This window comes from Ochotona princeps, chromosome 8, assembly GCF_030435755.1.
Source record: "Ochotona princeps isolate mOchPri1 chromosome 8, mOchPri1.hap1, whole genome shotgun sequence".
Taxonomy (NCBI): Eukaryota; Metazoa; Chordata; class Mammalia; order Lagomorpha; family Ochotonidae; genus Ochotona; species Ochotona princeps.
The window spans coordinates 64,711,814-64,732,507 of NC_080839.1; the positions used below are offsets into that span (position 1 = coordinate 64,711,814).

Genomic DNA, 20,694 nt, shown 5'->3' on the forward strand with positions numbered 1-20,694 from the left:
TGTTGGCCGTCAAACTATTAAAGAATACACTTGTACTAACAACATGAACAATAAAATCTCAACATTACCTTTGCAAGATATGTGCAAAAGGATTGAGTCAACTGAATATCCAAAATATGAAACTGTAGTCATGTATCACGCTATTTACCATGTTAAAATGTCCCAAAATTAGAGCTAATGATAAATTTAATACATCAAATTCTGTGCTAAAGAAAAGATGAGTACATTTTTTTAATTATTTTTTTTTCATTAATTACATTGTATTACATGACACAATTTCATAGGTACTGGGATTCTCCCCCCTTCACCCCAAACCCTTCCACCAGGGTGAATTCCTTCACCTTGATGCATAACCACAGCTCAAGTTCCGTTGGGATTCCCTAATTACAAGCTCACACCATACAGAGTCCAGCCTCCCACTGTCCAGTCAAATTCAACAGCCTCTTAGGGAGGCCCTCTCAGGTTTGAAGGTGGAGCCAGCAGAGCGTCACCTCGATCAATTAGAAGCTCCAACATATCATCAGCAACAGTCCAGGTACGATGAGACTGGTGCAGAGTCCACTGATTGACATAGTCCATCTTAGAGTTTCCCCTTGTCCAGTACATTTCTTTTTAAAACGTGATTTTTTTTTTTCATTGATGCTTCTGGAAGCCTGAGTTTATCTTTTGACTTAGCCAATCTGCTTCAAAGGATCCATCTCAGAGCTGAAGTAACAGAGACACAGAATGTCTCAAAGACCAGTGCCTCTGACTTGAGCGGGTAGAGTCACCTGGAGACCTTGATGGATATTCTGGGCCCTCACCTCCAGTGTTTCTGACTCATTAAGTCTGATTGGCACCCTGTACTCTGCATTTCTGATAGATTTTTAGGTGGTGACAGTATGCTTTTGGACACCATACCTTAGGAACCCTTGCTTATGACAGGTCAATATAGACCTGAAAGCAAAAGACCTGAAGGAACCCAGGTAACTGTCTTGTCTGGTGGAAGAAATTATGGTACACCTATGTGGTGGAATTCTAACTGGCTGTTAAAAGGGAGGAGGAAGATCTCTGTACTGTTCTGGGTTATTCTATAGGATATATCAAGTGGGGAAAAGAGTTGGAAATTTAATAGTGCGTGGTATTTTAAAAAAATGAGTGAAAGTAGTATCTTTACCAGTTTTAGATATACTTCGCACAAATAAATAATATACTTCAAGTTTATGGCATTATGACATAGATGAGTTGCTCCACAATTTATCTCAGGCCTCAGAAATCATACAAACTACTTAACCATATTCAGCTGTTTGGTTTTTGCTAATTATTTGATAGATTCTTTGATATTAAATAATCAAAAAGTACATAATTATTACAATTTTATTAGGAACTGGGATTACTAAGGAAGAATATAAATGTAATACCAGAAAAGTGACAACCCATAATTTTGTATATAAGCAGGAAATTTATTTTCTCTCAAGATTTATTTCCTTGTTCCAACAAAGGAAAAGTCTTTAAGTCAGTGCAGCAGGAGCAGTGAGCGGCCATCTGTAGTGAAAAGAGACCAGGGCCAAGTCAGGTGCAGGCTGTAAAGTAGGCAAGATAGCCAGAAAAGCAGCCCAGCTGTGCTGGACATGTCCCCAAGACACGTTACAGTAAAGAAGCTCATGCTAGCTCAAAGTAGGACTATGAGGGTGAAATAATTGCCTTTCCTGGGAAAGCAGTTGAGGACGGCCCAATGCATTGGGACACTGCGCCGGCGTGGGAGACCCGGAAGAGGTTCCAGGTTCCCGGCTTCGGATGGCGCGAATCGGCCCGTTGCGGCTCACTTGGGAAGTGAATCATCGGACGGAAGATCTTCCTCTCTGTCTCTCCTCCTCTGTGTATATCTGGCTGTAATAAAATGAATAAATCTTTAAAAAAAAATAATTGCCTTTGATTTCAGCATTTTGAAGATGTGAACTTCTGTGTGTTGATGATGATACTTAAGTAATTTAATTCATTCATTTTACACACTGCATTTGTTTCCTGAGGCTGCAAATGCTCACAAACTGCATGGCTGATGTGTCACCGTCCTGGAGCCCTGAAGTCTGAATGAGATATACACAGATCTGCTTTCCCTTTGCAGCCTATGCCGGGAAGGCTTGCATTGGCCTCTTGGCCTTTGTAAGTTCTACTGGCGGCTAACTAACTTGTCTGTGGCCACATTACGACTGACTTTGCATTGTCTTCTGATTTATGTGTGTCTTCTAATTGTGCCTTATAAAGACACTTGTCATTGGACTTAGGATTCCACTTGGGTAATCCTGAATGATGCTGTCACTTCAGGGTCCTCAACTTCAATGCATCCACCCAGACCTTTTGTAAAATACAGTCATATGCACAGATTCTAGAGACTGGGCTGTGAACATGTATTGTGGGGCCACCATCATCATCAGCCCACTATAGATGACCTATTCCTTATTCTGAAGAACTTCAAAATTATCGCAATATACAGATGAACATACATTTGAGAGGTTTATTTTTAAAATCTTAACTTACATAGAAAGCTAACATTAAAATGACAACCACAACTATTATTTACGTGTCTCTGGAAGTAGACTTGTACCTGTCTTATGAGAATTTAGCATAATTCTGGGAAACCTAGTATTGTGTTTGAGAAAGAAATGAGAATGAAATTGTGTCTGAGAAAAATGTAGCGACCAAGAGAAATCATGAGAGATAATTTTCAGCATGTTTAAATCTTTATGCCAAGGTCTTATTTGCTGTTATAATTTTGAATCTTTAATAAATGAAAATTTAGAACAGCACTTTAGGTTTTGGACATTTTGAGACTAGTACTTGGCATTGAGTAAACTGTAGGAGACGATCCGTAGTGTTGGGTCATGTCGTTTTCATGATTAATTTCACTGATACTCTTGTGGTTTGATTTTTTTTTTTTAGAAAAGGATTCTGCCTGTCAGGGGATCATTCCAAGCAGTTGTGGTAGTTCTAGGCAGCTTCGTAATCTCTTTTCCTAGCTGAAAGTAGAATTCTTTGTCTAATGGGGCTATTTTAATCTGTTACTTATGTGTTTATAATTAGGCAGCATTTAATGGCAGGTGAGGAAGTATGCATTCTCACATTTCTACAACACATTGAAGAAAAAATGAACACAAGTATTAATGATTTTGATTTTTAGTTTTCATTGTGTTCTGTTAAGAACTCTGGCCAAATTATTAAAAAAAAAACTGATGTAAACAAGGAGGTAGGGAAAGCAGAACTGGGTACATTGCAGGCAGAATTCTCAGAGGAGCACCATCATTTTGAAAACAATTTGGCAACTTCTTGAGGAAGAGAATTTCCACAAGACCCAGTGGTTTCCACTCATAAACAGGGCTCCAGAGAATCGAAAACATGCATACACGAAACCTGCATCTAAGTGTTCTTTGATGATATGTTCTGTTTTCCTTGTACAGCCATCACAAGAATTCCCCATCTCCTTTTTTTATCATACATCACGTGCAACAGGTGTTTGTGTGTGTGTGTGTGTGTGTGTTTCTCTTTGTCCTCGGCTTATCTATATGACAGTTATTTTCCATACATGAACTTTCTCATAAAGGCTTTGATACAGTGTTAAAGCCAAGGACATGGTGTTCGTATATTGTCTGTCAAGGGAGCGTACTGTGTTTTCCTTTCTTATGAAAGCTAAGAATAAATTCAGATACTGTGTTCCATAAACTATATTCCCATAAACTATGTTTCTGCATTGCTGTGCCACATAGCTACTTACCTGTGCATATTTTTTATGTATCTTGAGGCTTGTCCTATGTTCCATACATTTTCATTCCAACTGCCAAGAGAGGAAGATACTTATAAACATGCACTGTGAGAATCTTCACCAGCACTAGCAATTATAATTTTTTTTTAATGTATACATAAGGGGTCTAGGCCAGCAATTCTCCCTTGCTGTAAACAATATTCTCATGCTAATAAACTGTACAACTGAAAATTTTTCCGTGCTTGTTGCTTGTAAGAGATAGTTTCATGTGTGATTCTGGTTTGATGCAGGCTGTGTAAAATAGCTAGTGATGAAGCCTAGTGCTTATATAGCGTGCAAACCTACATCACTTCTGTTAGAGAAATCTTAAGATGCCCTTTCATGCTGATAAGCTTCAGTCTACTGATTTAAGGATTTTAGCTATGGGGTATTTTTTGTGGTGGAATGGCCAGCTGCCTTTATTTTAAGTGATCAATACATGTTGTCATTTGCCTCCAAATTTGTTGAAAGAACTTAAGATAGTGTTCACAGGGCTCTAGGATCCTTTCTTGATTTTATCTAATTTATCACATGCTTTATATTCTGCTTCCTGCAACTTCAGTCAAATCTATTGGAAACTAAAAGAATGAGATAATAAATACTAACGCCATCCCTTCCCCATCCTATAATCCCTCACTAGAACTTTCTGAGGAAATAAACTGAGAAGGGAGGCTGTTGGCAGTAGAACTCCAAAAGTGTTTGATCACAGTTCTTAATACAGGTAGCAGCATATGATTGGAAAAGGAATGGTGCTTTATCAATTCTCTGATAACAACATTTTCCTCCTTTCCATCCCCTCTCCCCTTCCCTAGGATCATCTAGACTGTCGCAACCATCCTCCCCCCAGTCAGGCTGCCCATCACCCACCATTCCAGCAGGTAAAGTCATTTCTCCATCACAGAAGCACAGCAAGAAGGCACTGAAGCAGGTAAGCAGACCTAGTCTGTTTTTCAGAAATGTACTTTCTCATATTAAAAATGCATGATTTTGGCAGCCCTTGAAAAGTTCTTGAAAAGCTCTTGTAATGTATTGAAAATTTCATGTAGTATCCAAATTTGTAGGGTTTTAGTGGTAATTATTTTATTTATTTATTTTTTTTTAAGATTTATTTTATTTTTATTACAAAGTCAGATATACAGAGAGGAGGAGAGACAGAGAGGAAGTGGAGCTGCCGGGATTAGAACCAGCGACCATATGGGATCCCGGCACATTCAAGGCGAAGACCTTAGTCACTAGGCCATGCCGCCGGGCCCTTAGTGATAATTATTTTGACCACATTTGTAAAGTTTCTAGTTTGCCAAAGGGTGTGTATCGTGAATGCGTATTGAGTTTCTCAGTTTTGTTTTCTTCAGGTTTTTTGACATGATCATGTTGATTTTTCTCTTTCAATCTGGCACACAGGATTGCCCAGCTTGGCTGTGTAATTGGCTGCAGTTAACTTTGGAGGAAACCCTGCATTTCTAAAACATGCTATTGAAATTTCCATTTTAAGATTTTACTTTGAATTTTGCAGTTTTCTACTATCCTTAGGCAACTTAGGAGTTAAGCTCTTTCATTTTGTAGATTTTGGAACAATATTGTAAAAGTTGTCCATTCCTAAAAAAAACTCAGTAATTTAAATCTTTTGAAACTTGGCTAGTTTTATTTATAATTTTATCTGTTTTTAGTATCTTGATTTTTCTGCTTTTTAAGCTAGTTTTGAAAAATTGTGGGTTTTTTTTTTCTTTTCTTTTCTTTTTTTCTTGATTTGAGGGAGAAATAGACCATGAATCCTGGTCTGATTTACTCCACAGGAACCTGCAATGTTTGGGGCTGCGCCGGACTGAAACCAGTAGCTAGGAACCCAGTCCAGGTCTCCCATGTGGTTGGCAGGACCCAGGTTCTGTGAGCCATCATCTGTGACCTTGCAGAGTCCAAGAGTCTGCGTTAAGCAGGAAGCTGAAATCAGGAGCAGAACCGGCACTCAGAACGTGCCCAGGCAGACTGCAGGCATCCCAACGGGGCTTGACCACTGTACCAAACACCTCACTTCTGTAATACTTCTTTAGTTGTTTTGTTTAAGATTTGTTCTATTCAGAAGGCAGAGTTAGAGATCTTCCTATCTGCTGCTTCACTGCCTAAATGGCCTCAGTGGCCAGGGCCGAGCCAGGCCAAAGCCAGGATCGCAGAACTCTGGGTCGGTCTCCCATATGAATGGTAGGGGCTCAGATACTTGCCATTATCTGCTACTTTGCCAAGCACAGTATCAGGAAGCTAGAGCTTCTGGAAAGTAGAGCTGCTGGGACTTGAACCGTTGTTTTTATGGGATGCTGGCATTGAGAGTTTCAACTTAACTCACTGTGCCACAGCATTGACCTCCATAATCCTTTCTTACATCTCCTGTTGGTTCCTCAGTATTGTTCATTCATAATTTATATCTTTTTTCCCCAGCAATACTTGACAGTGATTTTGTCTGTTGTGTTTTTCAGCTTAGCTTTATTATTCAAAATGCAGCTGTTCGATAAGCATAAATTTGCTGGTAATCAGAAAACCATCAAAATAACATTGCTTTTATCCTCAGATTTTGATATAGAAAACTTAATTATATCAAGTACTGGCAAGTGTGAGGAAAATAGTTATGTGTTGGTTGAATATAAATTATTACAGAAATTTTGGAGAGACATTTTTTGCTATGAAGTTTTAAAATGCATACAGCCCATGACTTGGAACTTAGAAAAGCACGTACACAGAAACACTATCTGCATTAAAATTTATAACAGCCAGAAACTTTCGAATAGCCTCATATAAATATCACTTTAAGAGGCTTCTTAATAATGGACTGTGTACCCATTTAGTGTGGGGGAATTAGATGTGATTAAATTAAGTTTTTCTGTGGCGTTGAGTGACATACTATCATTTATAAAAGATATATATGCCCACAAAATATTTCTGTAGTATTTAAAAATATGTATGCAGACAGAAATGCACATTTATTTTTGTTAAGTATTAAGAAAAATTCAGTGAGGAAAAGTAGGTTAACAAATGTGGTTACTTCCAAGAACTGTGATTGACCCGAGATTAAAAGTTATGGTTAGAAAAACTTTGTGTTATTTACATATTATCTTTATTTATTTGGAAGGCAGTGTTAAAGGCAATAGCCAGGGTTGTGCCAGGATTCCAGAGCTTTTTCCTGGGCTCCCACATGGGTACAGGGTCCCAAAGGCTTGGGCCGTTTTCCACTGCTTTTCCAGACCCATGAACTGGATGGGAAGGGGAGCAGGTAGCCAGGACACCAACCAGCACCCAGATGGGATATCACAGAGTGGGGGATTAGTTTGCTGCAACACTGCACTGGACCCTCTTTCTTTAGGTTTTTCAAAGATTTGCTTATTCAAATTGAAAGAGTTACAGAGAGTGCTCAGGAAAGAGAAATCTTCCATCTGCTGATTTACTCTCCCAAAAGGATGTAATGGCCAGAGCTAAGCTGATCTAAAGCAGGGAGCCAGGAGATTCTTCCAGGTCTCCCACATGGGTGCAGGAACCCAAGGCCTTGCACCATTCTCTGCTGCTTTTCCAGGCCATTAGCAGGCTGGATTGGAAGTTAAGCAGCCAGGACACTAACTGGTGCCCATATGGGATGCCAACACCACAGGTGGAGGATTAGCTTGCTATGCCACTGCGCCAGTCCCATGCCTGAGTATTTTGTAGCACTTGAGTTTCTCTTCTGAAGATGTCTTCAAGATATATAAAATGCTACTTCTCCACAGGGAAAAGCTAAGTATTTTCTTAAACTTTGTTCACGAATTTATGGCATGTATACTTTTCTCATAGTGTACTCTTTCTTATAGGCAAATATGTTGTTTGGGGTTCTTTTAAAGTAATATCAGTATGGAGAATTATACAAATGCTAATCATATAAATTAGCATTTTAAAGTAAGTCTTCTAGTGTATTTTTCTAAGTATTTGGTGAGAAAAAGTTTAACATTTTTAGTCTTGTTATTTTCTAGTTTTTAAATAGAATTATTTCGATACGAATGAGATTTTCTTTTGTATTTGCTTGATTATAAAATAGACTTGGGAATAGATTAAAAAATTCCTGTGTGAGAAAGTCTCTGTACACTTGCAAATTAGAAGGGATTAAATTATCCAACCTTCTGCATGTGTGTGTTTACATGATCCTGCGTGGCTTGAGCGCCGCTGATCTGTGCCTCCCGTGTTCATTACCCGGAGGCTGAATCAGGCGGAGAAGTCAGGACTCACCCCAGGCACTCTGATATGAGAGATGATCAGCCCAGTGGCAGCTTAACACACTGTGCCACAGTGCCAGCCCCTCCTATGTGATTGTCTTCAGGCTAAGACTTGACACTGGCAAGCTCACAATTTTCCAGTTTGTTTCTCGAAATTATCATCTTGGTTTATTTTTCTCTTTTTTTGCTTGAAATCTCGAGTCTAAAAGAATTATCTTTTGTATTTCCACAATTGCTTTGAGAATACTAATTTTTTTCCATTCAGTCTAAACAGTGTTATCAAGTATATTTTATAAATTAGGAACCTCAGGGTAATGAAAATATTCTTACATTGCCAGAAGGAGTCATACTGTTCTTAGAACTGGTATTACGTAGCCTTCCTTCCTTTCTGTTTACTGCATTGCTGTATGTTTCTGAGGTTTGGTAATTGGTAAATCTCATTGTTCATACAAGATAATGTACATACTTTATTTTTTTTTACAACCACTTGTTCAGATGTGGCACTTCTGTATCATACTTAAGCTGTTGATATTTACACTTTTACAGGGTTGATGCATTTAGGGTTCTTCATCGTATAACGCTTAAAATTCTATTTCCAGAAATAATCGAAAACATAGGATTCTTCCATTACCATATCAGGAAGCCTTTGGCTTACCAGTGATGTTTGAGTTCTAACAAATAGACGTTTGGCACACCAGTTAAGATGATGCTTAAGATGGCCTGTGTTCCAAACTGGAGTGCTTGGGAGCAAGTCCTGTTTCACTTCCATTTCCAGCTTCCTGCTAATGTAGACACTAGAAGGCAGAACATGATGACTCAAATAATTGGGTTACTGTCTCGCATGTGGGAGATCTGGACTGAGTTCCAAGCTCTTGACTGCACCCTGACCCTGACCTGGCTTTTGGAAACTAAACCAGGGAATGGACAAGCTGTGTGTGTCTTTGAAATAATATGAATTTTTAATTAAAATATATAAATGACTTTTTCACATTGATATGGGAAAGAAATACAGGCAAAAATCCAAATTCTTAAGGATTATTTAGGCTTTACGTTTGGTGGTTTAATTTAGATTTTTGTTGGCTTTGATAGATTTCAAAGACTGAATGATCAGCATGCTTCTCACCACTTAAAAGAAGTCATTTGCTGTCCATTATTACTAAATTCTGATTTGTTTTGTTTCTTACAGTCCGTTTTTTCTTTATAGGCTCTAAAGCAGCAACAACAAAAGAAACAGCAGCAGCAATGCCGGCCCAGCATGTCCATCTCCAACCAGCATCTCTCCCTCAAGACTGTCAAATCAGCTGCTGACACTGCACCTGCCAAACCTGGTATGTAGTTTGAGTACTTTGCCACAGAAAGTGTTTTTTGTATGTTGGTTTTTCCAATATATATTCTGCATTGTTTGTCATAAACTTACTATAATAACTTAGAAAATTCTTAACACTGTCATATCACCAATATAAATTCTTCCAGGATAAAAAGGAAAAATTTTAATGCAAAGTACTTATAGTTATTTTTAAGAAACATCAGTGAATTTAGTGCAGGAAGGAAATCAATGACCGACTTTGAAGACGTCTAACCCAATCATGTGTGAAGGCGTCTAGTCAGTGATCTTATAAACTTAAGGTTTCCAGGGATGCACAAGTAGAACTCTTTACCAGTTCTCTCCTTTAAACATAGTGAAAGGTTTCCACAAGAATACAGACTACATGGGCCCGGCGGCGTGGCCTAGTGGCTAAAGTCCTCGCCTTGAACGCACCACAATCCCATACGGGCGCTGGTTCTAATCCCAGCAGCTCCACTTCCCATCCAGCTCCCTGCTTGTGGCCTGGGAAAGCAGTCAAGGACAGCCCAAAGCTTTGGGACCCTGCACTGCACCCGCGTGGGAGACCCGGAAGAGGCACCTGCTTCCTGGCTTCGGATTGGCACAGAACCAGCCATTGCGGCTCACTTGGGGAGTGAATCATCGGATGGAAGATCTTCCTCTCTGTCTCTCCTCCTCTCTGTATATCTGACTTTGTAATAAAAATAAATAAACCTTAGAATACTCTACTCACACACTTTAAAAAAAAAAGAATACAGACTGCCTTTTAGTGTCCATCGGGCATGTCCATTTTTTGTTGTGGTTATTGTTTTAGTTATAATTTAACCAGGCCTAGATATAACCTTGGTATTATATTACGTAATTCCATTTGATGCCATGAACTGATTCTGTGAGCCTGCCAAACTTAATCTAAGTCTGCATTTTTATTAGAAAGGAAATTACCACTAAAAGCCAGCAGTGTGCTGAGGGGTAACTCCATTTTGCTTGTGTTGAATGAATGTTGGATTGATGGATTTTCTGTCCATAACCTTATTGCCACCTATCTTTACATTTTTTCCCCAGCAGTTTGGGAAGGAAAGCAGTCTGATGGACAGTCACACAGTCCCCAGAACTCAAGCTCCAGCTTTTCTTCTTCAGTCAAAGTGGAAAATTCCTTGCTAGGCTTGGGGAAGAAGGCTTTCCAGCGGTCTGACAGGCTCCACACAAGTAAGTTAGTTCATAAAGACTGCTGTGGTTTTTTACAGCGTGGTTTAGCAGCTGTGTATTTGAAGTTCATCAACTATTTGGTTTAGGTTTAAAGCATGGTTTGAGCAAATATTAGGCACAATTTATTTCTGTAATTGACATCACATTACTCTTAAGAACTGAAATGGGGACCCAGTGAGATAGTCTAGTGGCTAATATTCTTGCCTTGCATGTGCTGGGATCCCATATGGGTGCCAGTTGTAATCCCAGCTGCTCCATTTCCAATCTAACTCCTCGTTTGTAGCCTGGGAAAGTAGTAGAGAATGGCCCAAGGCCTTGGGACCCTGCACTCACATTGGAGACCCGGAAGAAGCTCCTGGCTTTGGATTCAGATCTACTCAGCTTAGGCCATTGCGGCCACTTGGGAAGTGAACCAGAGGATGGAAAATCCTTCTGTCTGTCTCTCCTTCTCTCTTTAAATCCTACTTTCCAATAAAAAAAATAATTAATGTTTAAAAAATGAAATGAAATGAAACAGGGGCTGACGTAATGGCATAGCAGGCTAATCCTGTGCTGTGGCATCCCATGTGGACGCCAATTAATGTCCTGGCTGCTCCGGTGCTCTACTCCCTGCTTATGGCCTGGAAAGACAGAAGAGGGTAATACAAGTCCTTGCACCCCTGCACTCAGGTAGAAGATCCAAAGGAAGCTCCTGGCTTCAGATGGGCTCAGTTCTCACCATTGTGGCCATTTAGGGAGGGAACCAATGGATGGGAGATTTCTCTTTCTCGCTCTCCTTTTCTATGTAAATATGCCTTTTTAACAAAAATAAATAAATCTTTAAATAGAAGGAAATTAAACCATGAACAATTAATTTTATGTCTTTTTATGTTGCCTTTGAGCTTTGAGTATCTTCATGTTCTATGCTCCCTTTATCAAACATCTATTTCAGACAAAGATCTGTTAACAGTCATTTTGTGGATTTTTTCCTGTTTATGCCAGCAGCTACTTTTTCCAGCATTTGTTTTTCTGTACATGAAGATAAAAAACCTTATTGTGAACTATGGCCAATTGTCTGTTATGCTGATTTTGAAATCCCACTAAGGTGACATTATGGAAATATAAAGATTAAATACAAGTGAAGAAAGTGATGAGCCATCAGTTGGGCAAGTCATGTAATAAATTTTGTAAGCAGCAGCCAGGAGCTGGGATTTTAGGCTAAGTCGTCATCACTGCTGTATAGGGGTAGAAAAGCCAGAATCAGGAGTAGAGCCAGGACTTGAACCCAGGCACTCTCAGTTGGGATTCAGTTTTGCCAAGTGTGTTACCCACTAGGACAAATGCTGCCCCTTTACAGCTCGTCTTAACATCAGTAAAAATTGATAGTACAGAAGATGTACAAGTGGATCATGGAAGGATGACCGTTTGACCCAGGATTAAAGATGATGGCAGCTCCCCTATCCACCCAGTCCCCTAAGTCCCTTGGTCTGATAATATGACAGACCCCTAACTCCAGCTTCCTGCTGACGTGGCTCCTCAGAGGCAGTGGTGATGGCTGAAGCACTGAGGTCTCTTGTCCTGGGAGACCCACAGATTGAGTTCTGAGCTCACAGCCTCAGTGAGCCAGCAGGTGGGAGTGTTCTCTTTCCTAGTCTCCATCCCCAACCTTCATTGTGCTGTCTCTCAAATAGGTTTTTAAAACTAAGTTTATTTGCTACAAAAAAAAATTAATGTGTAATGTTTTTTAATAGTACACATATTCTGTGAACATTTGGAGAGTCTTTGTGTACATTTACTTCGTGTATCCCAGATTCAGTCAAAAAAGTAAACTTAGTTGAAACTGAATCCTATAGATTCAGGCAACCTCAACTCAGAAAGATAGTTTGAGAAGTTTACCTTGAGAGACCTTAAATTAGCCACTTTAAGATACATAAAAGTATCTCCTGATGAAACTTTAATCAGTCCTTGGGAATAATTTATAGTTGCTTCACAGTCTCACTTTAAAACTTCAGATTTAGGCCCAGCATGATGACCTAGTGGCTAAAGTCCTCGCCTCCCATGTACTGGGATCCCATATGGGTGCCAGTTCATGTCCCAGTGGCCCCACTTGCCATCCAGCTCCCTGCTTGTGGCCTGGGAAAGCAGTCAAGGATGACCCAAAGCCTTGGGACCCTGCACCTGCATGGGAGACCCAGAAGAAGCTCCAGGTTCCTGACTTTGGATTGGCTTAGCCATTGTGGCCACTTGGGGAGTGAATCAGCTGGTGGAAGATCTTCCTCTTTGTCTCTCCTCCTCTCTGTATATCTGACTTTCCAATAAAAGTAAACAAATTTTATAAATTTGTTTATAAATTTTGTTTTATGACATGGTTCCATAGGTTCTGGAGTTGCCTGTGCCCTTCCCCAAGGTCCTTCCCCCTACACGTATTGATTTCCCCTCTAGTTTTACAGTGAATATCCTTCATGAGCAGTCACAAGTCCTTTGTGTTGCTGTTGAAGTGTTTCCCAACCATGTAGGGAGTCCATCATCTTACTGTTAGGTTAGATTCAGTTCTTTCGCTGGGAGTCCATCTTTGGTCTGTATGCATAGAGACATACAGCACTTTGTCTCCATAGCTGAACATAACAGTCTCCACTACACTTCCATTATATATCCCCTTATTTACAAAATCAGTGAACACAGTTCACATCAGGGTGAAAATAAGTTTTCATCACCGTGAAGTTAACAGCTATGCTACTAAAAGAAAAATGCATTACAAGACTGGTGAGACAGGAATCAAAAACCTTCTTATAGGAATAGATTCCAGTGTGTGACTCTTACAGCGCTGGAGAAATTACAATTAATAAGTACAACTTTATTTTTCATGATATGTAGCAAAATAGTGTTGAAATGGACATTTACAATCTCAAGTGTTTATATTTGGTGCATATACATTTATTATGTTCATTTCTTCTTGGCATATGCTTCCCTTTATTATTATGTAGTGTCCTTCTTTATCTCTCTTAATATTTTTCATGGTGAAGTCTATATCATCTGACGTTAAAATGGCTACTCCAGCTCTTTTTCTTTTGCATTGGCCTGGAATGTCCTTTTTCCATCCTTTCACTCTCAGTTTCCTTGAGTGTTTGTTGATTAGATGGGTTTCTTGTAAGCAACAGATAGATGGGTCCTGCTTTTTGATCCATTCTGTTCATCTGTGTGTTTTGATTGTTGAGTTTAGGCCATTTGTATTCAGAGATATTATTCAGAGGTTGAGATTTATTCCTGTCGTGTGTGTGTGTGTGTGTGTGTGTGTGTTGTGGTCTTTGTTTAACTTTGGATTCTTTTGTCGGCTTTCTTTTGTGGCCTTTATTGGGAAGATCTTTGCTATAAAAAAAGCACTTCAGATTTTACTAAAAGTTTTGTTCTGAGGTGAAAGCACAACCAACATAGAAACAGTTAAGTTCTGTTCAGGCAAGGAAAGCCAGCATTGCTAGCTCTGTGAACTGCTGTCTGGGAGAGGGGGAAGCAAAGCTGTTGCTTCCCAGCCTATCAGGGGCATTGCGGTGTTGTTTATACAGCTGGGCAAGCACCTACTGTGACCATCAGTGGGAGACTGAATGTAAGCTGTCTTAGAGATTTTCAGGTTTGAAAATTTCCTGGTAGATTGACTCACTGTCATTTATTTACTGTGTCAATTGTTGATAATGCTTTTTATTACCTAGATAAAACTTACTGGTTTGGTTTTGCTCAATGTGTACCAATTCTCCTGTGATCAATTCTCACGTGGCATATCTTTATATTACTCATTTCTGTGTCCTTGTGTTTTGCATATATTTATTGAAACCTCATTAATTAGCTAGCTGAACTTTGTTTATTCCTTATGAATCCAGTATGATTATCTTTATTTCATTTGTGTTTGTTTTTATGTATTGTACTTGTTAATATATTTGGACTATTTAAGTTTTTCACTGTTCGTTTTAGTTTCTTTTTATAAATTTTTTTGTATTGGATGAGTTTTTAAATATGTTCATTTATTTCCTCTCATTCATTTGATTTGTATTCATTTTCTATTTTAGTTTTGGTTGCAATTTTACCTTGTGGGTCCCTGGGCAGGAGAGCGACCAAAAAGAAATAAAGGGACAGTGCTCTCTTGGGCAACTGGCAAGTTTATTTCCAGGGTTCCCATTTATATACATTCAGCAAAGCAACAGTTCAAACACAGTTCAGCTCAGTTCAAACATGGGTTACAAAGGTCAGGTTTGATATACAACTCGTGCCACATGTGTAAGTAGGGAGTTCTAGGGGAGCTAGCAAGGCACCTGCATCAAAGCACCATTGGTGTGAGATACTGATAAGGAACACTATTTTGATCTAGGATGATTGGCTAACTAGAGCACAGATATTCGCCATATATCAGGAAAGCACAAAAGCACATCCAAGGATTCACTGGGGGCAAGAATGCACTGTGGGTGAGAGGTCCTCGCCTCCTTTCCTGGAGCCTCTTCTCAAAAGCGTCCCATAGGCCTTTGATATCTTTTCTTTCCTGTTGAGTGTATTCCAACAGGCTCCCACGTGGAGCAGGAATTGGCCCAGTAGTTAAGCTCTTGCTTTAGATGTCTGTGTCCCACACCCAAATCCTTGCATAGGCCTCCAGCTCCAGCTCCTGACTCCAGCTCCCTGCTAATGCAGGTCTTGGGAGGCAGCCGCAGTGACTCAGGCATTCTAGTGAGAGACCAGGATAGCGTTGTGGGCTCCTGACATCAGCCTCAGCTCAACTGAAATCATGTATCTGGGAGTGGAAGCTCTGTCTCAATTTTTGTTTTAATTATAACAAATGTGTAATTCTTTTCTTTTCTTTTAGTTTAGTTTTAGTGTTTTGGAAAGCCAGATATACAGAGAAATGAGAAGAGACAAAGAAGATGGTCTTTATCTGTTGATTCACTCCCCAAGCGGCCACAATGGCTGGAGCTGAGCCGATATCCGGAGCCAGGAGCCTCTTCTGAGTCTCCCACTTGGGTGCAGGGTCCCTAGGCTTTGGGCTGTCCTCAACTGCTTTCCCAGGCCACTAGCAGGGACCTGGATGGGAAGTGGAGCAGCTGGGATTAGAACTGGTGCCCATATAGGATCCTAATGCGTGCAAGGCAAGTACTTTAGCCACTAGGCTGCTGCACTGAGTCCTACAACAATTTAACATTTTTTGTCTCGATTCACATGATATTATCCTGTAACATTTTTGCTCTTTGCTTTTTTTTTTTTTTTTTAAGGATTTGTTTTTATTGGATAGTCAGATATATAGAGAAGAGGAGAGACAGAAAGGAAAATCTTCCATCCAATGGTTCACACCCCAAGTGGCTGCAATGGCCAGAGCTGAGCCAATTCAAAGTAAGGAGCCAGGAGCCAGGAGCCTCTTCTGGATTTCCCACATAGGTACAGGGTCCCAAGGCTTTGGGCGGTCCTCAACTGCTTTCCCAGGCCACTGGATGGTAAGCGGTGCTGCTGGGATTAGAACTGGAGCCCATGTGAGATCCTGGTGTGTTCAAGGCGGGGACTTTAGCCACTAGGCTACCGTGCTGGGCCCTATTTTTATTTTCTAATGACTCTATAATCATAGTGTCATAATTTCTGATTTGTTAGGTGACCTTTGTGATGTACTGCATCTTTGCTGATCTATCTTGAGGAAAGTCCTTTTGTCTGGTGTGCAGTTACTTTTGCTTGTGCTTCAACCAGGGATCTGAGCGGATCTATATCCAGGACCGTGTGCCTTTATGCAAGTAATTCTATGTATATTATTTCTGGGTACTAGGGTCCTATGAACATTAACTATTTGCTAGTTATTGTTACACTCTTTGATAGAAGAAGGTACTGCTTTCAGCCCCACCAGCAGTCCCGGAGAGAACTTTTTGATTTTCCCTCCACACATTCCCATCACTTTACTGGAATATTAATGCTCAGTATTTTTATTCATTGCTTCAGTTTAGTTTCCTTAACCGTAACACTTTAGCATCTGCTTATGATTAGTAAACTGAATTGCTTGTTGATTTCCTTTGCTTGTTTTCTTTTGACTTCATCCGTTTTTTTTTTTACTAATTTATGAATTCTATGTGAAAAATAGTAACATTTTTTTCATAACTTGCTAACTTCCAAGTTAGTCTTTGGTTTATATTGTTTGTCATATACATATTAAACCTTTGTGTACTCAAATCTGTTTTTTTTTATTTTTTGGTAAAAATCTGTTAACTGGTTATGGACAAATTTATTGAAATTACTAAGCTGTGTTAAATCATTACATTTTCAGCTATGCAAATTAGAATAATGAAAAACATTCTGATAGGAAAAACGAAGGCTGCCGTTGATAGATTCTGGTCTTCAGCTTTTTTAGATATTCTGTGTATTTGTCATTCATCCTAACACTCATCAGTTTCTTTACAGTGAAGACCAGCATACTGGGAAATAATGGATATGTGCAACATGCATCCTTACTCCCAAATAATAATAGGATTCCCATTATTTTAAGTTATACTTCTCTCTTTGAAACTTATTTATTTTTATTAAAAAGAGGTTATACAGAAAGAGGTTTCCTATGCACTGATTTTTCTCCCTGCACATGGCCACAGCAGCCAGAGCTGAGTGGTTGCGAAGCTGGGATCCAGGAACTTTGCTGGGATCCAGGAGCTTTTTCCTATCCGTGGGTGCAGGATCCCAAGGACTTGGTCCATTCTCAGGCCATAAACAGAGAGCTGGTTTGGAAATGGGCCAGCCAGGGCACGAACTGACACCCATATATGATGGCAGCACTATGGGCTGGAGGATTAGCCTGTAGTTAGTCACGACACAGGCCGCCTTTAACACTTTTTTATTTATTTTCTTCATTTTCGTATGCTAGTCAGGTCATGATATATTAATATATCAGAAAGTCAAGCCTATAGCAGTGAAATGAATGATTGTGCCATTGTAATAACTTAGGACAAGTAATAGGAGGAGGTTATTGGAGGGAGGAATAATCACCTATGCATGTAAATCTGTGTCATGGGGAAATTGAATCTTTATAATTTAAAAAAAACTTCTTCAGTTTCTTTTATGAAATAATCTAGTCTATCAGATGATCTACTGTTTTTTCAGGAGAGAGCAATTAGATAGTCTTTTATCTTCTGTAAGGGGTAAGACTTAGTCTGACAAGAAATTTCTCAAATCTTTGTGTGTTAACCTTGTTTATGCTATGACAGTTGACTGCTGGATTTTTGCACTGCACAATAGTGTATAGTATGTTCGGATAGAAAGAAGGCTGTCAGGAAAGCCTAAGAAGACCTAAATGATTTTTTTCTATATTTCTGTAGGGCAAATGAAAAGGACTAAATTTGCTGACATTGATGTTGAAACACCAGACTCCATTCTCGTTAATACCAATCTGCGAGCACTGATCAACAAGCACACTTTCTCAGTCCTTCCTGGAGATTGCCAACAGCGGCTACTGTTACTGCTTCCGGAGGTAGATCGACAGGTGCGTCATTTCAGGCATAAGCCATTTTAGATGTTTTTGTGTCACCTTAATACCCCATTAAGATCTTTTAAAGCAACGTTTTAGGAATGCATGTAGGGAAGTGGTTTGTTTTGTTTTGTTTAGATTCATTTCGTTTGTTACGGCAAGAGAGGGAAAGAGAGGGATCGATCCTCAATCTTCTGCTCTGCTGCCCAGATGATCAAAACAGCTAGGTCTAAACCAGGCTGAAGCTAGGAGCCAGGAATACCTGCTAGGTCTAAACCAGGCTGAAGCTGGGAGCCAGGGATACCTGCCAATGTGGGAGACATTGGCGCCTCAGCCGGCTTCCACTGCCTTCTCTGGCGGTTAGTGAGGAGCTGGATGAATAGCTGGAATGTGAACTGGCGCCCATATGGAATGCTGGCATATTAGAACGTAGGGAGCCATAAAATACAGTTTTAGAAAGAGGAGTTGTCTTGGTCCAGTATCAGGAGGTTATAGGCCAGAGCTGATAAATAGATTGATTTAGACTGGCACACAACATGGAATTCCAATGATGAAATTAATAATTTTCACCATTCTTTTTGTAAATTTTTTCCTGAAAGAGTTGTTTGTTGCTTCAGTAATAAATATCTTAAGTTCAATTTTTCACAGTATAGAATTTAAAATAACAAATATACCAAAGGTTTAGGACCAAAGAGATTTTACTTATTAGGAATAAGGCAAAACTTTCATCAAGAATAGTAACTGGCAAGTTACTTCCCAGCTCTGTTCTGTTTTTTTCTCTGAGAAAGGAAGATGGAAGGAACCATTATGATTTTCTAAGATTTATTTATTTAGTTATTGGGTTTAAAAAATTCATGAATATTTCCAGACACCTGTTATGTTCCAAGTAATGTGTGATAGTTTTGTCCTATTATTTAAATCATCGCTAAAATGAGATTAGAGGTAGATGTTTTCTCTCATAACACAACTAATTTTATGACATGATTTATAAGAGATGTATAGTAAGTTGGTTATAGTTATTGATAATACTTTAAATTGTCATGTCGCAATGTGTCAGCAGCGTCTATTGTCCTTGGTGTCCAGGTCAGTCAGTCTGTTTCCCACAGTTGGGCTGCTCTGCCCACATGAGCTGATTTTGAAGAAATGACAGCTTTGGGAGGCCCCATTCTTGCTTAGAGCGTGTTAGGAGACCAGAGTTTCAGCAGTGTTTCAAGAATGTCACCATGAGTGGGTAGCCAGCTGGTAAGAAACTTGAGTCCCGGGCCCAACATGGTAGCCTAATGACTAAAATCCTCACCTTGCATGTGCTGGGATCCCAGTTTGGAAATGGTGCCAGTTTGTATCCTGGTTGCTCTATTTGCCATCCAGCTTCATGCTTGTGGCCTGGAAAAGCGGTAGGGGATGGCCCAAAGACTTGGGACCCTGCATCCATGTGGGAGACCCAGAAGAAGTTCCTGGCTCCTGGCTCTGCATTGGCTCAGCTCTGTTGTGGTCACTTGAGGAGTAAACCAGCAGATGGAAGATCTTTCTCTCTGTCTCTCCTCTCTGTAAATCTGCTTTTGCAATGAAAATGAATCTCCCCCCACCCCCCAAAAAAAAAAACATGCAGAAAGATGAGGAAATACTACTAGGAAAAATTTTACCATTTCAATTACAATATTGGGGAAAAATTAACTAGCATATTAGCATCTGTTGGCAGGAAAAAGTATACTCGTGTAATACTGGTACAAATACTTGTTGTCTTAGCCTTATTGGGAAAAAATCTGATAATATCTAGTTAAACACACGCTGATATTCTTGTTCTAGGAATGTATCCCTTTTTAATAAAAGCATTAGTATAGTTATCTCCACCAGGGTGTTCATTGCAGTTTTGTTGATGATGGGAGAACCTGGAAAACAAAGTGTTATTAAAGAATTGTTAACTGAGTTACATTAATAAAATGCAATAGAATGGAGCCATTATAAAAGAGCTTAAACTATGTTGACATGGAGAGACTTCCACAGTGTATTCTTTGAGAAAAGTAAAATGGGAAGCAGTGTATGTATTTCTTTTTTCTTCTTTTCTTTTACTATTATATATTTTTTTAATTTTTGAAATTTATCATACTTTTTAATATATTTTTTTTATTTTGAATTATGTGCTATAATTTCATATAGACTAGGATTTCCCCCTAAACTCCCACCCACCGACAGATTTTCCCCATTTTACTACAGTGGTGTAGTCCTTCATAAGGAATCATAATTCCATCAGTCTCTTATTTAAGTGTGCCCTATCATTGCTGGTACAGACAATGTCAGACAGTCCAGCATCCCATTGTTACACATGTCCAAAAGTTTCATTGGGAATTCATCTTTCAGCAGGGATACATGTTCCATTATACTGCCACATCTGGATATGGTAGACCCCAGTACTCCATCACTGTACATTTCCATAATTGAGAAGCCATAAAACAAGGTCAACAACTGGTATGGTTTAGAACAACAGCCTCAACAACAACAAATTACAGCACCATGAAAAAACGCTGCACTGAGTAACCAACACATGCGTGACAAAAAGAAAACACAAAAGTCTCTTGAGAAAAATCGCCACCGTGTATCCATGAGCCAGCAATGAATTCAACAAGACATAAGAAAGTATTTGAAATAAATAAAACTGAAATAAAAAACTTTGAAACACATGGGATACTGCCAAAACACACACACACACACACAAAAACCA

General features: G+C 39.4%; 1 protein-coding gene across 3 annotated transcripts in view; it reads left to right on the forward strand.

The window, feature by feature from the left end:
* Positions 1–20,694, forward strand: part of ASXL2 (ASXL transcriptional regulator 2) — a 138,051-nt gene that overhangs the window by 99,156 nt on the left and 18,201 nt on the right. The window contains exons 5-8 of one of the 3 annotated variants that reach the window (XM_058668183.1): positions 4,588–4,703; positions 9,206–9,329; positions 10,388–10,531; positions 17,827–17,990. In XM_058668183.1, the coding sequence (XP_058524166.1) occupies positions 4,588–4,703; positions 9,206–9,329; positions 10,388–10,531; positions 17,827–17,990 (548 nt within the window). Of the gene's footprint in view, positions 1–4,587; positions 4,704–9,187; positions 9,330–10,387; positions 10,532–17,826; positions 17,991–20,694 lie in introns of those variants that run through there. The other 2 variants (XM_058668184.1, XM_058668185.1) reach the window with 2 other exon arrangements.